The sequence below is a fragment of the Gallus gallus genome, chromosome 5 (assembly GCF_016699485.2).
Source record: "Gallus gallus isolate bGalGal1 chromosome 5, bGalGal1.mat.broiler.GRCg7b, whole genome shotgun sequence".
In the NCBI taxonomy this organism is placed as follows: Eukaryota; Metazoa; Chordata; class Aves; order Galliformes; family Phasianidae; genus Gallus; species Gallus gallus.
The window spans coordinates 3,590,623-3,613,462 of NC_052536.1; the positions used below are offsets into that span (position 1 = coordinate 3,590,623).

The 22,840-nt window shown below is 38.7% G+C and overlaps 1 protein-coding gene across 2 annotated transcripts; it reads right to left on the reverse strand.

The window, feature by feature from the left end:
• Window positions 1–1,381: 1,381 nt before the first annotated feature.
• On the reverse strand, window positions 1,382–17,665 carry SLC5A12 (solute carrier family 5 member 12). 2 transcript variants are annotated; one of them, XM_040702055.2, is made up of 16 exons: window positions 17,583–17,665; window positions 17,009–17,033; window positions 15,184–15,249; window positions 14,022–14,073; window positions 12,415–12,482; window positions 11,214–11,368; window positions 10,146–10,286; window positions 8,598–8,727; window positions 8,186–8,274; window positions 6,747–6,859; window positions 5,475–5,542; window positions 5,025–5,111; window positions 4,261–4,439; window positions 4,061–4,164; window positions 3,752–3,873; window positions 1,382–2,349 (listed from the first exon to the last, which is right to left on the reverse strand). In XM_040702055.2, exons 1-16 carry the CDS (start codon window positions 17,603–17,605, stop codon window positions 2,191–2,193), a joined length of 1,581 nt encoding a protein of 526 aa, XP_040557989.1. In that variant the 5' UTR covers window positions 17,606–17,665; the 3' UTR covers window positions 1,382–2,190. The 2 variants fall into 2 exon arrangements, with proteins under 2 accessions (XP_040557989.1, XP_428889.1); XM_428889.6 differs by having other exon boundaries at window positions 17,009–17,665.
• Between the last annotated feature and the right edge of the window lie 5,175 nt (window positions 17,666–22,840).

Here is a 22,840-nt window from a genome sequence, read left to right on the forward strand (position 1 = left end):
TTGTCTCAGGCAGACATTTAATACTTACTGTGGTCTCATGGCACATATAGACTCAGTCACTCATGATCTACTGCTTTCACTAATTAACTATTAATAATTTCTTACGTTTAAGCTCCTGTTTGAAATTGACATTTTTCTAGTTTCTTAATCTCCCTTTTTTTTTTCCAGTCAAGTGCACAGGCTAGCTCTTCTCCAGAAAGACCAGTGGCTTGGGACTTACAGCAAACAAGAAGATAAGACAGCTTTAATCAACACTGAATATTTAATCACAATGGTAATTTTTTTCTGATTTCCAATTTATCTTAAGTCTTGGTAGAATACTGATTAATGAATGACTGATTAACAGTTTTAGCCATCTTATGTAAGGCCATGTGTTGGGCTTGGTAAAACCCTTTGGAATGTCTGATACAAAATACACATGGGCTCAGTGGACAGCTGTAGTTGAAACAAACCTGCTGCAGAAATATACTTTAGAAGATAGTAAGTCTGTAGCAAATATAATGCTAAACTGTTCTTAAGGGTGTGAAGAAGTATAGAAAAACACAAACTGGACAGCCTCTGGCATGTAGAATGTAAGAATACAGCAGTGAGTAGATAGCTCAAGAAATACTGAATCAGATGTCTCTTATTCAGATATCATCCCACTACTGGTAGAGTTTTGGGTTTTTTCCATCCACCATCTATCTGTGTAGTTTGATGCTGGTGTTTTGGTCCACTTTTGCTCCTGAATTGTTGATAGGTTATGTTGAGAGCCAAAATGAGACACAAACGCTTGTGTTTTCTAAGTTTCCATTTCTGCCTTGCTAACCATATCAAGGCTGGATGCACAAACAAGAAAGCTCGTCACATGAGAAAACAGGCTGCCAGCTTAATTTAGCTGTAAGCTTTTATGAGATTATAAAAGTGGGTGTAAAAGGGATTAACAGAAATACTGACTTAACTCTCAGTTTGTTGACAAAGTGTCTCCCACAGGCAAGGCCATGTCACTTACAGACTGTTATTTTGTCTTCTAATTGAGTAATCAGGGACTGTTCCCAGAGGTTGGGCATGAACACAGATGGGGGAAATAACTTGGAGGTCCACTTTGACCTAAATCTATGTCATAAAGACAGGGCCACTGATTAGCAAAAGCAAGATATGGGACAAAGTGCTGGCTGGATCCATAAATCTGAGTCTTCTGATATTTTCAATCAGTCTGTTTCATTTAATTATGGATTAAAAAAAAAAAAAAAAACCACCCAAAAACTACATCCAGGAGTTTGTTGGGGAAAGAGGTGATCTGTTGGGTCTGACTAACAGGATGTAGAGGGAAATGCATTTCAGTGAAACAGAGCCCTTAGCATACTCAGGTACATTCTTCCAAAACATTCTAGAATGGAAATTATTTCACCTCATGATGTGCTTTATTCAAAATTCTCATGGATTCTCAATTAGGAGGTATTATAAAATGACAGTTTATTTATTGCTTACAGCTAGTAAGAGGATTTTGCAGCTTAAAAACAAACAAACAAAAAAAAACAAAACAAACAAACAAAAAAAAAGATACACAAACATTCAACCAAACAAAAAGGCTGAAGATAACCTTTTCAAGCTAAAAGGATGTCTTTCAAAGACTGATATGGATAAAGAACTATCCTGAATTTGTAGTAAAATTTGTTACCCTCTCCTATTGCTTGGAATAAGACATTATAAAGACATCTTAGTTCCACAGAGGAAGCAAGCACAACAAACACAGTCAATAGAAGACCAGTCTGGTCTATACAGCGTTTCTGTGCAGAGGCTTTTTGTGACACCTAGAATAGGCGCAGACCTCCTCCTCTCCCCTGGCCTTCCTCTGTCTGCAGTGGAGAGAGCATGACCTCCATCAGAGGCCAGTTCAGAGTCTTACCTTAGTGAGAGACCCCAGAAGCTTATCTGAAGTCTTGTTTTATCTCAAGTTCACCTTTGCACATTACCCTTCAATGACTAGTTACTGAACAGAGAATGTGGTATTGACATATTGCAGCTACTTCCTAGTAGTTTCCATGACAAGATTCATGAAACATTTCTTTTGAAATAGCAGACCTTCCAAAAAGAACATTGTGTTACAGTTTCTCATTTCTGTCAAGAAATTCATAAATAAAAATCTGGTCTTTATTGCTATAGAGGGCAGGTCTTTCTTGGTCATCTAGAAGGTGCTTTCCTCAGCTTCTAGAGACGAGATTCTTTGCTCATATTTGTATAGGATTTTTCCTCAGGATTGTAACCAGGCAACTGGCTTGTGTTTTCTTTGTTGATATTGTTCTTGAAGGTGTCTTCTGTTCCAGTTGTATCTGTGATAACTGCAGGCAGATTTTTTTCAAAATCTTCCTGAAAAATAGAAAGAAAATACCCCAGTAATTTCAAAGGGCATGCACTGCTTTTGTAGTTACTTAAAGAGCGAAATTTTGACACACTTTCCTACAAATCTGAGGAGTTACTTCACTACATAAATGACTGCTAGGCTTACAAAAGTGCACTGCTTAGTGTCTCCCCCCACCACCACCACTCCACAGACATTGATTTTCTTATTCCTGCATGGAAAGTCTCTAATAAAAGTGGCAAAAACAACTTCTCATGACTCCTCTGTTGGCATACTAGTCTTGAATTATGTTCTTAGTGAGTCTCTAATCATGAAAATTTAGTTTTTCACTGGCATATTTATTTACATTTTAGTGGATTGTCTTTTTTGTCCAGCCTACACTTGCCTCGGTGGTTTCATACTGCAACTACTTAATTAATCTCACTGTTTTGTATTTTTAGCATATATAAGGGGCAGTTGTTTCTTTTCACTGCTTTTATTAATGTGGGCATCATTTTTCTGCAGAAAGTCCCTGCTAAACACCTAAAAACAAGTCAGACAGCTGAAGTAAATCTAGAGTCACAGATGCTGTCTGAATTGAACCATCAGGGGGGAATGGTTTTAAACTAAGACAGGGGAGGCTTAGGTTAGATATTAGGAGGAAGTTTTTTACACAGAGGGTGGTGACACAGTGGAACAGGTTGTCTAAGGAGGTTGTATGGATGCCTTATTTGTGGAGGCATTCAAGACCAGGCTGGATGTGGCTTGTTGGCAACCCTGCACGTAGCAGGGGTGGTTGAAACTAAATAATCACTATGGTCCTTTTCAACCCAGGCCATTCTACGATCACATGAAGTGTGAAACCTCTATGACAAGCTTGGGGGGGAGGAACAGTTTCTGCCTTATTGCTGAGGGCCTTGCAGGCTGAAGTTTATTTTGAAGATGTCAAGGTGCTTGCAGCTGACTCTAAAGCAGCTGAAAACATGCAGTTAGCTTTATCTCACATCTCTAAATCTAGCAGATTTTGCTAAGAAGGAGCAGTGCCTCTGCAAACGATTAAGAAAATGGGACTTATCATGTTTAACAAAGGTGAGACCTTGGGACACCTGTGGAGGAATCTTTGTTTGCTGCAGCTGTGAGAAATTGCCGCCAGAAGATCTGCAGTCTGTGGAGGCTGGGAGGGCAACATAGGGGCTCCACAGACACAAGTGCCTAAGTTTTTCCCTGCGATCAGCAGGAGGGGGCAGCAGCTGAGCAAACTGCACACTGGGTGTAAAGTGTGGCTCTGCCCCGCTTGGCTGCTAGAGAGAGGTCTGTCACAGGCTACTGGGGGAAATGGGTGACCTATTGCTGACTGGAGCTGGTTGGGGCACCCTTGAATGGCCGTGGTAGCAAGCTGCGGCCAGTCCCTTGGCTCTGTGCACTACTCACATCCTGGCTGTTGTGCTGCACGCCACACCACAGCAACATCTTGAGCCTTTCTGACCAGAAGCAAAAGAAGTTGCAGACTGGCTTAATTAGCACTGGGCGGATGTCTTCACCTTTGGTAGGCCCTAGAAGGAGGGGAGAGTGGTCAGCAGTAGGTATGGCTGTGGAAAGCTGGCTGCAAGCTGTTAGGCCCCAACCCATAAGGCGGGGCCACAGCTTCCATGCTCCCCTCAGCCTGGGCTTTGCCAGCAGCTCTTCAGCAACCAAGCTGGGTTCTTGTGCACAAGTGCATTGTTCTTTCTGAACACCAACCTGTTGCAAAGCTGATGAGCAGCCCTGAGATGATGCAGCCCAGGCAGCCGATGGTACTGAAGTAGAGGTAGGACAGGGAGTACCACGTATCTGCCAGCAGAGGCCTGAGAAGTGACAGGAGAGAGAAAGAAGCAGTTCATAATGGCTGCTGCCAAGGAGGATACCTGCACTAGGCTGAAGTCACAGCAGTAGGGAAATACCTGTCAGCAACCATGATGGGAGTTGCTGTGGTCGACAGGGCTGTGCTATTTGCCAGCGTGCAGTTGAGAGTTGACAGCTCCAGGGGAATGGTCTTTACAGGCTGTGCAGGATAGATGAAGGAGCCAATGCCAACCCAGAAAGCCAGGGTGATCCCAGTGAGGAAGCCTCCGATTGCACCCTGGTCAGGGAGAGCAAGATTTGGTCAGAGGTAGTGTGTGGGAAGTGTATTTCTGCTAACATTATGGTCAGCTGGGTTCTCTCTTGGCTGAGGTGAAGCATTGTTCTCTACTAACAAGAGCTGCAGCTAAATGCTGACATTTGAAACTGAAGTCACAGAATTAAAAGTTGTACTGCTGAATGAAGGAGATGGGGCAGAGTGAGGTGAGCTTAGGTTTTACCCAAGTCAGCAAAGATGGAGCAGTTGAGCTTGTTCTGTATTTCCCAAGGTGGGTATGAAATGAGGGGATGGCAAGGGAAGCATGTTATGTTAATATTTTATCCTTTCATGAAAGACAAGAAATTGAAATCTAAAAGAGAAACATAAAAACTTCCAATAGGGGTCTAATCACTAATTATTCCATGGTTGGGTAGAGATAAATTCAGACAGAGAAAAAGGCTTTCTAAACAGTTCTTGGGCTCCACAGGCTCTAAATCTGACAGCTGGTTTGGACTCTAAATCCATAAAACAATTTTGAAGATGTGGTTTTAACTGAACAACTCCAAGAGATTGTCTCTTCTATAATAAGAATCTTTTGTTTCTTACCTTCCAGTTAACACAAGGAAAGATTATTCCAAGAGTAAATAATCCCAGCATGGGCCCTCCACACATTCCATGAATGGAGAGGGCAGCCTGTGGATGCAGAGAAGAGATGCAAGCCAGCGCAGCAACTAAGGGAGCCTGAGCATTTCTGATTCCCATCTGACTTTCAGTGGTGGAGAAAGGATAAACAGTAATTTCAGTGCACAATTAAAGGGTGAAAGGACTGCGATCAGTGTCACTTCCGAGCAATAAGTAGTGAAAGCAATTTCTTATATTTTTTTTCCGACTTAGTTCTCTAAGCACATTAATTTCTCTTAGCATGTGAGAAATTAATATGAGATGGTCCACAGGAGTTGCTCAAACTGGCGAACAGTCCCCCAGCATTATCAGTTCAGTTCATTGCATTTCAGTCTGTCCATGTTCCAATCATTGCCTTTTTGAAGCTCTAGATACCTGTACAACTCCTCCCATCAGTGATGCTGCTCCAGCCATGGACGTGCACAAAACACCATATAATATACCTGGAAAAAATCAGACAACAAAATTGTTAGTGCCAGGTAACAAATAAGACAAACAATTTCTAATTGAGCTAAGTTTCTAATTGGTCAGAAGATGAGTTTCTAATTGGTCAGAAAGGACCAGCACAAAGGCATTTGCAGTTTGGGTTTTGATGTAGACCACGAAGCACTCAGCACTGTCTTGTGCAAAGTCTTTGTTTTTTTGTTCTTATGAAGCTGAATTTAGCATTGATATTAACCTAAAAGTCTCATCTAGAAGTGTTTCAGTTCCTGGTGTCTTTGAATAATATTTTTTAAATCATCTCATGAATGAAATGAACAATGATGCAAACAGTGGCTTTCTTCATTTAATGTTAGTTTTAACCTTGCGGTGGGCAACTCTGTTGTAGCAGTCATCAACAAAACTTGTCTTATGAGATAGCACACCTTGGTTATTGGAATGGTCTGTCTAGGGCCTGAGTAGAAAGGCTAGGTAGTAAGTGGCAAAGCTGGAACAGAAAACATTGGAGGTGATTACAGAGCCAGAGCAAGGACCAGTTTTGATCTTAATAAATGTCAATGAAGGGTTATGATGTTATTAAAATACTTGTAGAAGAGTTAAGACAATACTGAATACTGAAGCAGTCGCTGCCCTTCACTCACACAACTGCTCTCAAACTGAACTTAGAATACAGTTTCATTGTCCTATGTGAAATAATATGCAGATTTCTGCAAGCATTATAGCAATTTTACTTGGAGGGCAAGAGCACAATTCTATAGATACTGTATAGATACTGTATGTGCATAATAATGAAATTCCTGAGTTCACATTACCAAGGCAATATCGCAACTCAATGATGTGATTGTTTGAATGTTAGTAGACCACACTGGCACAGTTAAAATGGTTACTAGAAGTGAGCTAATTCAACTTAATTCTAGTTACTTAGCTGAGGTGCTTAAGTTAAAAGCTTTGTCTCTGTTGGCTAATTCTAAGGTTAACAGAGGAGTCGGGAGGACGTAATCTTTTCTGGGGATGGAGCAGTTCTATAGAGAGCTTTCGGACCACCTCTGAAGTCTACCTTTCTCTATAGAGCAAGTATTGTGTAAGGCAACAAAGTTCCTTTCCAGAGTGTATAAAATTCTGCCCTATTATTTCTTGTACTAATAGCAGTTGGGAGGAATGGACAACTTTGCCTTTAAACAAATGGATTCTACTTGGGCTACTTACACAAGCCTTTGCTGGTCCACGTGCTTGTCTTCTCAGACAGGTTTGGGAAACATTTCCTGACCAAGTCTTCAAAGGTAACAGTTGCTAAAGCATTGATGCTAGCTGCCACTGTGCTGTAGAAGAGGAGAAAAAGAATATTGAGTAAATACAAAGCAAACTAAGCTGAAAGTAAGATGTTTTTATAGAGAAATGCTGCCAGTGTTAAATACTGTTCAAGGAATGCAAATTTTATAATACATTATGAATGCAAAGAGTGTCACTGTGGATATGGGAATTTGAGTGGTGAGGGCGATGATTTTCTTCTGAAAGCAAGGGTTAAATAATAACATTTTAGGTTTGGTGCAGGTTTCTGCAAAGGCTAATTCTCTCCTACACTGTAAGCAGTTCTCTTGAATTTGACTATGTATGCTGCAAATGCTGGTGAGGTTTCTGTCCTTCCTGTGATTGCTTGGGACCCTGCTTCATGCAGCAAGATAGAAACACATCCCAACTGACTATTCTGTTTACTCAGCTGCAAAGATCTTAAAATTTAGTGGCAATGTTATATCCTAAATAATAGTTGTTCTCATCTATTGGAGGGGAGATTTCCATAGATTTTCAGTCTAACATTATATGTTCCCTCATAAGTGAAAAACATGAAATAGAAATGGCTTTTGACTCTTTTAACTAGATGAGTTTGTCTCTGTGGCCTTGTTGTGACAGTATGCAAGAAATGTAGCTTCAATACCCATATTGCATTATTTGGCATTCAGTGCCCTTTGTTCTTTAAGTCTCCTGCTAGGGGCAGGCAGTTGATTTTATGCATGCTTTTTTCCTGTTTTGATAGCTCTCCTCCTGTAATTTTTTCTACACAAGTGAGGTGTATGAAGTCAATGAAGTATTTTGAAACAGAATATCAGAGACTGACTCTGTGGCATCTGATGCACGTCACTGTGAATTTGAATCTTCTGTCTAATGTCCCGTGAAGTACTGATGTTTGGCCTGTAGAGGGTACAAACTACAGTAACATGCAAATCCCTGAGTTACTCAAACTTCTCCAGGTAGACATCTCTCTTCCTATGCTAGCTGTATGGACAGGCTTGCTAGAAAAATTCTCCATTCCTATATATTATATGATATGGCAGTCAAGTTAAATAAATGAGACTTCAATATGAAGAACTACGAAGTTATTTCAGTTAGCTGAGCTCTGGTGTTTCTTCAAATATAAGGACATAATATTACCAATACATTATTTTTATTCTATAACATATTTAAGATGAAAACATACTGGATTTGTGGAACTAGATTGTGGTATAACAACTTGGCAAAGTACTATTGCTTTTTCTAGAATATGCTAAGAAAAAAAAAGCTGTATATTTAGGGTTTCTTGTTTTAGCCCCATTCTGGGCCCTCAAGAAATTAGTGGCATGCAGCTAAAATGTCATTTCAGATTCACAGACCTTAATGTTCCACTGAATGCACAGGCGACGAATAGTCCCGGGACTCCTGGCATCGAAGAAAAAATGTCCATAACAAAATATGGCATGAGCTGAGGTAGAAGACAAAGAAGGAAAAACACAAGAAATGAGTTAGGAATTTCCTGGGTACCAGAGCTTTTGGTCACACTGCTGAAATTTTATTTTCCAGCCAATAAGGCATATTAGATTTTGAGAAAAGCAGATTTCATTTAGCAAAACACAATCAGATTTGTACTGCAGGAGTGTAAGAATAGATGTGTTCTAGCCCTGATTCAGCAGTCACCTCAGCCTGTAGTGCTGAAAGGATAAAGCATCCAACAGGACTTAAATGGTATTAATTCATGTGATGTCTGGGCCCAGTGCAGCTCCACGTTGTAATAATCTGCATCTGTACCTGATCTGGAGCTGAAATGAAATCAGCAGTCCAAGGATCACAATTCTTGTAATGAGCATACATCACCAAACCGGAAAATACTGCACACACCAGAACTATCCAAAGTCCCAGTAAATTCAGGTAAAGTGCCCTACAGCAAAAGAGGAAATTCTGATTAATACATGATAATTTGTAACAGTTTTTCTATATTTAATTATTCCTGATTTCTTTTTGAGAGATTCTGTTATCAAACCTAGCCTGTATAATCTCTTAAACATCTCCCCATCCTCAGAATGTGTAGCACTTTTTTTTTTTTTTTAAAGGGGGAGGATAGTAACAGTGAAAAATACAGCCTTCTTATGCTATAGGGCAAGGATAAAGGTTACACTTTGTACAGGGGACTGATGTAAAACCAATAACTGCTATATGCAGAACAGACTGCAAGAGATGCTGGTGAGGTCCTTCCTCTTGCCTACAAGAGCAGGTTTTTGTTCATCAGGAGTTATTGTTGTTCTCCCTTCAAGAAGATATAATACTTTTCTAAGTATTAGTTTGCATGGATTCTGTCGTCGTTGCATTGCTGCCATGCAGAGTTGTGGTTTCATGTCAGTAAGATGGACATGGGTGGCAGCACCCACTGGGAGGTTGTGTGTGATTCAATAATCCTGCAGTCCCGGTGAGCTGCCAGATTTTATACAGCCTACATCGCCTCCCACAGGGTCTCTGGATTAGGCCAGTTCTATTTCAGAGCTATGCTACTGGCACTCAGAGGTCTTTCTAGACATTTTACTGGCAATATTCTTGCTGTCATGACTTCCAAACACTTGCACAAACCGAATTTGAATAAAGGAAATTCTTATAATCTATCATAGCCCTAAGAAATATGAGCATGATTGCAGCCAGCAAAAAAAAAAAAAAAACAACAAAAAACAAAAAACAAAAAAAAATGGTTTGAAGAAGGGAAGAAAATTCTTATTTCTTTTTTTTTTTTTTTTGCTAACTGTGCAAGCAGTTAGTATTAGAAGCAGAAGTTGGGTTGTTTGAGTTATGCACATACTCATGCTGAACTTTAGGAAGCTAGCAGTCTGAAGGCCTATATGTCTATATTGTGAAGTTTCATAGTTGATTCTACAATTGTCCTATTTTTTTAATGTTTTATAATTTTAATGAATATTTGTGATTACATATTATTTAGATGATGCCTTGCACTATAGTATACTCCATTAACGGAATAACCACTTTCAGTGAAATACCACACAGATAAAATTCCTGAAATAACATTTTTTGTACAAAGCTGGAGATAGTGCTGCTTCTGCGTGGGCATCTTATCCAGACTCTGCTTCTGAAGATTGATTTGTCAGCCTGCCTGCAGATTAACAAGCTGTGCAAGAGTTAGCCAGCCTGTTTTTCTTTCTTCAAATGCTTAGGTCATTTAGGGCCAGGGGACAAAATTGGCTAACAGCCACCCAACAACATCCCAATATTTATTTAATGCAACTGACAAACTGTTGGCATAATTCCATGTCAGTATATTTCATTGCTAGAATAGGCTAAGGAAAACTAACTTACATCTTTGCATGCTTCTCTGATTTGCAAGAAATGCATCTCTGTATTGTGGACTGATTAACTCCGTAGAGTCCTAGCCACGTAAAGGTTCCCCCAATAACAATTGTCCAAAAGGTATGTCGTCTTAAAGGATCTACATCAAAGCTACAAAAGAGAAAGATAAGCAGTTCAGTTCCCTTATTTAAACACAGTTTCATTTAACAATAGGTAGGTGAATTTTCAGGAATATATTCAGTTCTATCCTCTGAATCGAAGTACTGCATTGTTGTGTTTTGGCTTATGTTTCGGGTTATTTGTTTTTAACTTCATATTGGAATGCTTCTATCAAGTCAGGATAAACATATGTCATGCGGAAAAATAAATTGAAATAAATCACATGGCTTATGCTCAAATTTCAGATCTGTCATATTATACCAATGGACCCACAAGCCATCTTGCTTGGGACCCAATTCTTAGCAAGGAACAAACCCATGTAGTAAACGTTAAAAATTCTCAAGGCTCTTAGTTACATCATTTTGACGTATTGTAATAGTGAAATGTCATTACTCAGGAATTCTAACCACTGCAAGTACATCTTTCCATCTTACATCTGTCTTTTCTGCAGTTCTGCTAGTCTTAATATAGACAGCAGATAACAATTGACTTGATCAGTGAATTATAGTCAATGCCACAAATAGCTAAAGATCAATTTTCTGTCCTGTTGCCTTGTTTCCTCATTGCTAACTTCTGTGGTGAGTGTACTTAAAATAAAGTGCTTGTTCTATGAACTGAAAATGAAAGATACATGCAATTTGAAGGAAAATTGAGTACATTTGCAGATACACAAAGAAAAAATGGCAAAGTGTATTAGGACTTGGATTTTTTCAAAGCAGGAAATGGAAAGCAGAGTTCTTCTCACCTTGGAGGTCAACTGCATTCCCAGGAACCAAAGAAATAAGGACTAGGCTTCTCTAAGGTAATTCACTGGCAGTATCTCATTGTAGTATGGCAGCATATTTTGGGCTTAGTCTGAGTATGGTTTCTAAATGCTACATATACATGAAGAAAAGGTTTGTGTCATTGGTTTCTTACTCAAATATGTTTAGTCGTGATCCTTCATAGGCATCTTCCCAGATCCTGGTTGACCCACCATTCAGAATAGTACCTCGAATCAAAACAGTCACGAAGCCAAGCACCATAATCACCATTTGAAATGCATCTGCCCAGACAACAGCTTTTAATCCTCCCTAAAACAAACAAATTGTGAACTTTCATTGTCTTTCTTGTCATTCAAAGACAAGAAAGTGGAAGTACCACTTATTTTAAGATCTTATTTTATGGCTGTATGTATAGCATCCAGCAGATCAGGTCTTTTCTTGAACTTCCTCTATATCCTCACTTTAAAAGGTTGTGATCTTGCAGACAAGCCTAATGGCTTGTCCACAATCATACGAGAACATCTGACCTCAAGTTACATGCTTTTTTCCCTACCTTCTTAATATTCATCTAACGAATATCTCATGTTGTTGAACAATTTTAGAGATTACAGCATGGCCCATGTTCGTACTTCCCATACCACACTATATTTCTCAAAGTGATCCCCAATTATACTAACATCGCTAATACAGAATAGCCCCCAGAAAGTTTGCAATTGAGCTTGCTTCCATAGCTACTTTCATATTTCATCAAATCAGTGCTAGAGCAGCATAAGTAGTGTTTCCAGCAGGGGCTGAAACACTGTAAAAATAAGTAATGATTATGTAATGATTATGAAAACCAGATGTCCAGATGTGTCCCAAGCTGAAGTGCTCTCCACTTCCACTGCAGCGTTCATATTTGTTATTATCTGAAGTCTCATGTTGCTTCCACCCAGAAGCAAAGCTCTCTCTATGATCTGTGAGCCTGCTTTCCTGGATTTTCTCACTCAGCATTGATCTGCAGTTATGTCAGAGGTACATTTTTCATTACAGTGTTTTTCTGTGTGTGACTTGTAAAAGATAAGGGGAATCTTTTCAAAAGATTGAGTATGGCAATGAAAAGTTATTGTCCCCTTATCTGGTCTGCCACAGGCCGACTTAAACCTTTAAACAAGGTATTTGAGACTCAAGATTTTTTCCCTTCTGAATAGACTTATTCACACTAAAGATTCTGAAATAAGTTTATCTCTTATGTTCTACTACTTTAAACACTCAGGCTGTGTTTAGAAATTTCACTTCTGTTACAGCTTGTGTAAAAGGGTGGATGAATTAAAAAAATCTGTGTTTAAGCTGTTCAGTCAATGCCTGTTACGTACTGTAGTGCAATAGAAAGTGCAGACAATTCCTGTTGCAACTACCGAGCCCCAGAGATCAAATCCAGTGACTGTGGAACCAAAGAAAAACAGATGGTTAGCAAAGTGGGAGTAGGTAAGAGAAAGGCTGTGATCCGTTAGCCCTAGAAGGAAGGACATAATAATTGATTTTAACATTTTCTGTCTATTAGGAGCTTTGCTGAATTGTTCAGGTTTCTTAATACTACTTCATTGACTTTTTTGCACTTTGGGTTTCACTGACTTTCAGGTGTACAGAACAGTTAAAAACAATTACACATAGGAAACACTTCGTTTTATAAGCAATGCTTCCTTCTCAGTCTAGAGTTTTCTCAAGGCATCGAGTTATTGAGAGACTTCCAAAGAATTATAAGGAAAAAAAAATAATTCCACTTCCTGCAACTAAGAACAGTTTAACCACTTAACCGTGCTGCTGATAAATACAGTGCATTGAAATAATTTTGCTTGTTTGTTTTACTTCATAAAGTTTCTACATATGATATGCAATCTATAGGTATGCAAATTTCAATTCGGCTTATTTTAAAATCTCTACCACCATGCATTGTTTTTGAGGACAAATCTATTTGTAAAGGTTTTCATAGTAACATGGTTAATATGGCCTGCTAATGAACATTAACTTCTGCTTATAGCTGTCACTTTACAGAGCTGAGCTCCAGAGGAAGGAAGGAAATTCAGTGTGAAAAGTGGTATCAGAGAAACCAAATGCAGCTTGACTGATTAACAGTGCAATGAGCTTCCCAATCTCTTTGTAGTCAGCCTTAATTAAGTCAGATATGCCAAGGATTGGGCCCTAGTGATTCTCTCTGCTCCGTGATAGTACATTTACTAATCCCATCCATCATGATGAATGTTGTATGTCTGTTAAGATCAGTTAAGGCAGTGTCTGAAAAGTAGCACTGAATCCAGCTACAAGGAATAGGCTTATCTCTGTTGAAACCTGAATGGGCATTCAGGTTTTGACATGGTGTCAAAAATGAAGTAGGATCTTGAAACTTAACATCAGGAGCTTGACTTTCATCTTGCCTGAAAAATGGCACACTTGCCAGAAAAAAAATCCCTTAGCACCTATACAGACATTAACTTGGTGTCATCCCTAAATAAATCTGTTCTTAGCTGCTTTAATGTTTGGAAAGATGCATTACTATTCTGCATTTCTTTGGACAGCTTTGCCACTGCAACTATGGGAAAGAAGAATATCAGTTTTGTGCTTAAGATACTAACAATGATAGGGGTGCTCAGGAGGCAGGGAAGGGAGGAATCAAAGTACAGAATACGGTCTTGGATCATCAACTTGTACTGTGGACTTTGTCAGGTTGTTGAAAAATTGCTCATCACTAACTTCTTTGGGTTGTTACTGAGAGCAAAAGAACAGAACAGCGAATGCAGAACTGCTAATTTACTGATGTTAGAGGGACCTGGGGAGGAAGAAACAGAGAGCCTTCTAGGTGCACACAAAAACTTTGCTATAGAACTTGTAAAAATTTTCTTTTCAGAGGACTTGTTTAACTGTTTCCTTGCTTGAGTCCTGTGGTGTTGTTATTTGGAGTAGCCATATAGGCAGGGAAACTCACCTTGGTTGAGAGCCAGTGATGGAGCATAAACCACTATTCCTGTGTAAAGGATCTGAAGAGAAAATGTTCATGAAAAAAAAACAAGAAAGAATATGTATATGACTTCTCAGTAATAATGCTTCTATTTAGAATGGAGCTTAGGGCAGAATATCAGAACTAGAAGTTTCTTTAGATCAACTTGTATTGTCTTCTGCTTCAGTCTACAAAATGAAAAGGGTTTTTTTTTTTTTTTCACAGTCCTTCCATCACAAAGGAATTATCTGTCTAGATATTTTGTATTTCACTGATTGCTATGATGACTGGATGTCAAAATTATCCTCATCAAGTAGAAAGAGGACGTCCCAGTACAACACAGTGATGCAGAAATTACTTTTATCAGATCTTGGAAATTACACTTTCCTTTGTCCGTTCAATTGCTTTTCAAGCTAACATGATGCCCTTCACAGGGATGTTCTGACAGAGTGAGGAAGAAACAAAACCTGGAAGCAAATTAATATTTCTATTTATTGTTATAGGTTCTAGAATTAATAAAAATGGATTCAAAGTAGAAATAAATGTCTTCCAATATCCCAAAAGCTTTCATTAAATACCTAATTAGTGTTCTGAGGAAGTTGGTGCCCTTTTAAATCAAAGGGCAAAAAAGCAACGTGATGTCTACCTACAGCAGTGTTTTGGGAAGCATCTAAAGTGTAAGTAAAGTTAGTTTCTGCTCAGTCTCTTTGTTCAAAATCCAGGAACGCTGTTCAGTTTAACTATACATGCAGGGCTGTGAACTGTCTAGCCGGTGTTTTGTGGTAATGCAGAGCAGAGTATAGATGTGGAGTCTTTCAACTCTAAGCAGTGATTTCTGCCCTGTTGCTGGAAGTTAAGGGCCTAAGACTGAATGTGGTATTCAGGGTGCAAATTTAACACAAAGTCCAAGTGTCAAAGGCAAAAAGAATGCTTTTTTTTTAATCGTAAGTGGGAAGAAGCTAGAAAGTAAGAATGCAACTGTTCTATCTTTTTAACATTCACATTCCAACTGTTTTTTTTGTTTTGTTTTGTTTTGTTTTTAAACTTAATTAAGGAATTTTGTTGTCAGGAAAAAAAAAGTTCAGTCTGACCCCATATTCAAAATAAATATGTTGACTGAAATGATCACAAAGAGTCAGTATCTTCTTACCGTCTGCAGGATGTAGATCAGTGTTGCAGCAAGACGGACAGTCTTGTTAAATCTTAACTCCAAATACTAGGAAAGAGGAATTTCAGTAAATTGCACACGTAGCATTTGTGACACAGCTATTAACCTTCTGTTCTCCCCAAGTAACAACTTGCTGTGCAAGTAAAACTACTGGCAACTGACACTACTGTTGTGAGTAATGAACTGGAGAGCACAATTACTGCTACATGTAGAGATAATTACATTTAAGAAATGTTCTCAGCAGAATGTAGTTGAAATTATACGTTGGGTCACAGCATGCAGTATTTGTTTTGTGTTGGGAATATAACCAGAAGAGCCCACAGGCTACAAAGAAAAGAAACAAGGTCGTCATCTGCGTCATCTGTTGAAACAGGATAAAAGCAGTGGAGGAGCAGATAGAGAAGCAGCAATTTAAAGGCTTTCACAGCCCCTCAGCTAAGCTGGCTTTCTCATTTGCCTTGTTTGAAGCTGGATCTGCGCATGATCAGTGGGTAGAGGCAAGTCAGGTTAGAATCATAGAATTGGTAGAGTTAGAAGGAACCCTTAAAGGCCATCTAGTCCAACTCCTCTGCCATCAACAGGAGCACCTACAGCTCCATCAGGGCTGCTCAGAGCCCTACCCAGCCTGACTTTGGATGTCTCCAGGGATGGGACATCTACCACCTCTCTGCGCAACCTGTTCCCTCAAGTTACGAATAGACCCTCGATCCATCCAGAAACACTACCCAAGTTCTTATAGACTTCCCCAAAAACTCAGGTCTCAAGCCCAAGTCACTACCCAAAATCTCTGCAGATTTGAGAAAAAAACGAAATCTTCATTGCTAATCCCAGGGTGGCTGGGGGAGGGCTGGGTCTCCCCTAGGCCACTGGCCATGTGTGTTTGCCAGCAGACATCAAGCTCTATACAGCTCTGTTGTCTTTACCAGTCTCTAGGCAGTTTTTCAGAAGCAAATTCTTTCTTACTAATTTTTTTAACATTAACTTCTTGCCTCTTGCATAATAAGCCCCACAGATTGCTGTGCAAATAAGTAGCTAATTTATGTTATTTGACTTGTTTCTAAAAATAATTCATGAAGTCAGCAGTCATCTTTCCAGCATGCTTGGAAGGGCTGTGTCAATGATGACGCCTCCAGTGGTTCAGATAAGAAATTCCTTCTCTGATCTTGCATTAAAACCAGCTAGAAAATGTAGTTAGTCCTGATGGTGGGAATAGATGGTCACTGTTATTTTTTCCTGCTTTTGACTGAAACATTTCCATACAGCCAGGCAAAGCTGTCTGACTGAAGCCTCTCTTTGGGTTTCAGCATAGAGAACATGAGCAGCCTTTTCATTATCAGAAAGCTCCTTGGGAAGTAGCATGGCTTTGCTCACCCAATCTTTGCTCAGCCAAAACTTTCCACAAGTTGGTGCAGTGAATTCTGCAGCAGTTGATTAAATACTAGATGGCTACCCCAAATATTGGAAAGCACACCAGAATGAAACAGTTCAAAAGCATTTAGGATACTCTTCAAATACTTTCTAGCTGTGATGGTTTTGTGCTGGTGTGTAAACTTTTTATGTTGTCTGTGCTATTTTTCCTTAGCAAGACCTCTGGCATTTAATTTGTGCCTTCAACTTATGCAGTATACAGAAGTGACTACTTTGTATAACAGAACCTGATTTTTAAAATAATTTCTGTATCAATACATTTGTTCTGTAAAATATTACAGAAAGTCTTCTGTATGCAGGCATTTCTCCAGAAATATCCATATATATCATGCTGTCTTTTATAATGAAATAATGCACTGTTTAAAAAATTTTTACTTACCTCATAAGTGCTTGTAATGTCAGATCTGTAAAATACAGGTAGAAAAAGCTCAGAAGTTAAAATGATGACAAATGTGTATGAAAGAAAGAAAAGAACGAAGGATGCTCCATAGCGATAAACTTCGGAGGGTGTCCCCAGAACTGTCACTGCTGACATGAAGCTGGATGTGAGGGAGAAGGCTATTGGTCCGCATGACATCTGCTTACCACCCACCAAAAACTCCTTTGAAGTTTTTTTTTTTCTCTCCTTAATTGCAAAAAAGACTCCAATGCTAGCACATACTAAAAATAGTCCTGCAAAAACAACGTAGTCCCAAACGACAAATTTTTTAATTTCTGGAGCTACGAAGTTTGACATAGCACCAGCTGGGTAACTCTCTGGTAGAGGATTCTGGTTTACTACAGTTGTTGCTCTAAACAGATCTATTCTGCTAGCAGCAAAGGTGTAGCTTATCTATAGCTTATCAATGAGAAATTAACAGGAAGACTGTTCAGTTTAGATGGCTCTTTTTATCCAGTCCACCTGTGATGAGGAAAAAAAGAAAAAAAAAAAACCAGAACAACCACTAGCTCACAATAAGGAAGGAGGGTGTTGCATGCTCTTAGACTCTAGTGATACTGATGTTTCTGCCAGGCAGACTGGACGGAGGATGTAGCTGTGAAGCCTGTCCTACACTCCCTTTTTATCTGGGAGGTTTTAATTTGAGGTTAAATATTAGCCGGACAGATTGACTTGATCTGACTCTTTTCTAACCTATCAGCATTTTCAAATAATAAAATGAGAGCAATAAAAAAATAAATAAAGGAGAGGGAAATGAAGGAAAGCACAATGTATGGACCTATGACCCTACTGGTGAGTTTGTTTTCAAAGCAACCATTCCTTCATATGGTTAAAATCTAAACTTTAATATCAATGATAGGGTTCACAATTGTCCTTTGACTTTTTAAGTGTGCTCCTTGATAGATGCTCTGCCGTAAAGAGTTGAAAGCTTTAATGATTAAAAGTAATTGTAATGCTTTACCCTGAACTCATAGCCTACTCTTACTGGGTACCCTCACATTGGAAAAGAAATATGGTTAGTGTTATGTGAAGTTTTAGGATGAATTTCAGATAGCACTGATGTTTGCTGTCAGTTACTAACTGCAGTTTTAATTGTAGCTTCTATGAGTTTCTGTGAGATATGGTTAGTGATGGTGGTGATGGGCTGACAATTGGAGTACATGATCTTAGTGGTCTTCTCCGACTTTAATGGTTCCTTGATTCTGTGGTTTATTGCGTTTTTCAATGCACAACTTGGTCAGACATGCAAGGCCAAAGAAAAGGAGATAAGACAACAGCATCAGTTTTCTAAACTACATTAATGGCATAATTTATGGAATTGACTTAATTATTTTTTCCTTGTCATTTTTTGATGGTTGGTTTTAAACAAGTAAATATTCATTTAACCTCAGTCTACAGTATGACAATACCTTTTGCAAAGCAAAGAAGGACTTATCATACCAGAGAATAAACTTGTACGCAGAGGTGGTGTGTAGGCACAGCCGTAGGGGAAGGACAGAGACCTTTTGGAGGTCATCACAAGAGATGCAGTAACGTGGAGTAGGTTATAATGGCAAAAGTCCTTCTCTTAAGCCTTGCCTTGGTTAGGATGCTCTTCACTTCAGCTATAGCTGAAAGACAATTAGTCCCCATAAAGTTTACAAAATGTAAAGGACATATTTGTGAAGTCTCATCCAGCTGGGTTATCAATTAATGCCCCTTTTGTTGCCACCACAATCATTTTTTCACTGGAAGCTGCACTTAGTGCAGTGGAGGGACTAGATGGGAGAGCAATAAACCAATCACAGCGAGCCAGTGGAGCTACTGCTCTGCAAACTCGACCCACCACCTTACAGTAATTTCTTTATCTAAGTGTACCCTCATAGTTAGTTAATATTTCCCTTTTGTACAGCACATGTCTTAAGGTGTGTCCACTTTCAAAAAGGCAGTAACTTTCACTTGCCAGGTATTCCTTTGCTCTTTTTTTTTTCTTTTTTTTTTTTTTTCCTTCCTCTGCTTATGACTTTAACAACATAAGCAGTTTCTGCAGGTTTGAGGCTTTGATTCATACCTACAGTCTGTCTTTGGCCATGCCACGGCAGTGGCAAGGCTCTGGGATCAAACATCAACCCACCCTGGCAGGAGCCTGATGTAATGGGTGCAGGCATGCAGGGCTAGATGGGCAGAGCACGTGTGTGCCTCCTCCTGGAACCACAGTTCAGCACTGGTCAGTGATGACAACACCTAATGAGTTCACAAAAAGTTGCAAAGAAGTGCATTCGTGGGCAGTCCCTTTCACACTTGAGCCACTAAAGTGCATCCCATGTAGTACAACTGCAGGGGCCTGATGGTGCTGAGACGGTGAGTAATTGTTGTGGGGCCTGGGACTGAAAATAAATAATGAAATTTAGAAAGTTCTCGGGGTCAGATTTGTGTGCAAGTCACGTTACCAGAGTAAATGTAAGTGGAAGATCACTGTAACATTCATTCGAGGAAAATAATACTATTACTGGTTTAAACATTTTTTTAAGATAGTCTGTTTGCCATCAGCAAATGCTGCTGATTAGCAGTTGGGTCAGCTGTGCTGTTATCCACTGACAAATAAAGATACCAGTTGGCCAGTATGGTCTCAGTGGACAGTAATGTGAGTTTCATTGCAGGAAGCTTTTCCAAATAGCAGTATTCCTATTGATGTAAATACATAAATGTAAGCCTACAGAGATCCTTTTTGTTCAGTAATTTTTAATGATCTTTCTAGAAGAAAAGCATTTTGGAGTGATAGAGTATTACATGAAGCAGAAAAAAGTCAATGGACGATAAACTGGAATGCAAGTCAGAAATTTCCGTGTCGATATTTATGGTTCTGTAGCCCTCTGATACATTGTCATTATACTTTTATTATATTGTACAGAATTGCCATCTTAGCTAAATCCCACATTAAAAACTAAGAGCTTAGAAACACTGCTTCTAAAGGAGAGATCATTTTAAAGTAGTACAAAAATGCCCATTATTCTTTTGATGATATTCTTTACGTGGGAATAATTGAAAGTATTTCCTGAAAAAATAATAATACGTAAAAAATAATAATAAATAAACACTCCAGTTTTTTATTTTAACAGTGGAAATCCTTGTGAAATCAAAGATTTATTTAGTCAGGACAACCCAGGGAAGAAGTTTGATGTCTTGAATCTTCAGTAGACTTTCTGTTTCCCAACTGTGAACCAAGGACTGAACATGAAATCCAACTCAAGTGTTTGGATTTTGCTCTCAAGGCTTTTCGCACCTGAATACTCACCCGGGGCTGAATTACAGGTGTTGTGAGAGGAAAGATCATCATTTAGCAGTGCGGTTCACACAGTTGTCAAAACCTGCTACTCTACAGGTTAGTGGAGTGAGGCCACAAGGCCGTGAAACGCATGTGCATTTGGGGCAGTGACTGTCTTCGTAGCCAACGCTATCTTGGCACCCTTTCTGTGAGTAAAGGTATGAGGAGAGTTAGACTGATGTCATCTAAGCATCTGCTTGATTCTTTTGTCTGGACTGGTGATATTTAAGTGTTTGTTAGATTCTAGTATCGGATTTAAGTGAACTGAGCCTCAATTATTTATTCCCAATTATTTTGATTAAAAGCTTTGCTTTTGAGACCCTGCTAAAGCTTGATGAAAGTTCTCCTGTTATCAATTCAATGACTGTGGTATCTCACAATAGCTCATATTTGGATAATCATAATAATTTGATTTCCTTATTTTCTAATAAATTAACTTTCAGAGCCTTAATTTGCTAAGTCTTTTACTTTCAATCCATATTAGCCTATGATGACAGTTAGGTATTTATGTAATAAGAACACGTTGGAACTGAAACATCTGCCAAGTTTTGGCACCCACATACCATCCACGTGGGACGGCATCAAATTGCATAACCACTGTGAATGTTGAATGTAAACCACTCACTTCAAGGCCATATTTGGCCACACCCAATGATTAACTAGTGTTTCATACGTGGTTAGCACTTAAACTTTCTCACTGTGGATTCTTTAGAACAGACTCTTAGAAAGTCAGTGGAGATTACTTGCGATAACTGCTTTTTTATGGTCTTCAGTGTTGCTTGCTAATTATGTTTGCTGGTGACAGGACTTCAAAGCTTTAGAGAAAAGACATCCAAGGGAGAAAATGTATAATATGTATATGAAATCATTGGAAGTTTATAAAGTGAAGAATTATCGAAGAATACTACTCCACAATTATATTTTAAGTTGGTAGCATCCTTTCCCCTAGGTTGTGATGTTTCACAGGCAATAGCATATGGGAGAAGATTTTCTATCAGTTAGTTGATTGGAATCCTATCTCAAGATATGTACCTTACCTGCTTTTGCTTATTTCAGTGGGATCCTTTATGTACTCTAGATGCATATTTTGACATCTATTTTGTAGTGGAATAAATAGTTGGTTTTATCTGTCTTCTTTATTCAGTAAATTTTGTATGGGACTGTGATTTATGAACTTTTTTGTAGTGGACTTTCTGTTTCCCAAATTCTAGTTCTATTCCTCTTCAGTCTGAAAGGGGAAGATAATGACTTCATTGTAAATAGATTTTAGTGTAATTGAGAAATTATCACATTAGTGCTTACATAAATTTTTCAAATAACTGTTAAGTCCTATTTCAGTTTGCAGGAGATTTTTCTAGTGAATAGTTCCACTTTGTGGAATGAATTGCAGGGGAAGAGGAAGCTTTGCTTAGTGGAATTGCATTATGCACAACCATATTTGGCATTTATTCTGAGTGAAATAAAATCCTGAATCTAAACCTTGCATGATATTCTTATGCATCAATCTTCAATTTCCCTCTAGATCACATTTTGTAAACTAGTTCAATTCATTTATAACTAGTAGGATATATGAGATATTGTCTTTATTTACATTCAAGAACTGAGAGTTTGACTTAGAGAGGAGGGTTCTTTTCACAAAAGGCAGCTCATGGTATTGTTTGTAAGATGAACCTTACTCTCTGGTGAAGTAAAGTCTCCTTTTCAACAAATGGAAGAAAAGTAACAACTATCATTAAAGGAAAAAAACCACAGAAGTATACTAAATCATAATAATAAAAAAATGGAATAGACTTTCTGCAAAGCAGCATCTACAAAAATGGATGCAAGTATGAATGGAGGGACTTACCAGCCCATTGCAAAATCTCTAGCATATAATGCCATTTAATCCCAAATTTTCTTTTGTTTTGCCCAAAGACTTTTCTAACAAAATATCGCTTTTTGTTCTGTGGAAACATACATGCTGAAGGCATGAGTTGGACAGCTTTCACAAGTGCAAATAAATGCTCTGTATAAAGTTTCCATGACACTTTCCTCTTCCCACCTTTAGTGCTGAGGAAGTTTAACTCTTCTTGCCTGCTTGATCCTTTGTGCATCAAAATTAAAAAAATAAAAATGAAATAAGACCCCCGAAATCCCAAGCAGGGTCATAATATTTCTTAATGAAGTGCCTGTCATTTCTGGTGAAATGTAGTAGTGAAAATGATCTCATGCAGGCAGATTGAGAAACAGAAGGACCAGAAGAGATCTCAGAAAAATTGACTGCATCTACAATCCAAAACACAAAATATGTTGTAAAAGGTGCATTCAGATAACTTTTAATGCAATTAATGCCAAGGAGGTGTGTTTGGATGGTGAGATGGTATCCTTGAGACATCTGATAGGGTGTGAATTACTGGGACCAGAATCTGGTAGAGAAAGTAGATTTGTAGTATCTAGAAGATGTCATCCACCATGTACATAAGCAGGTG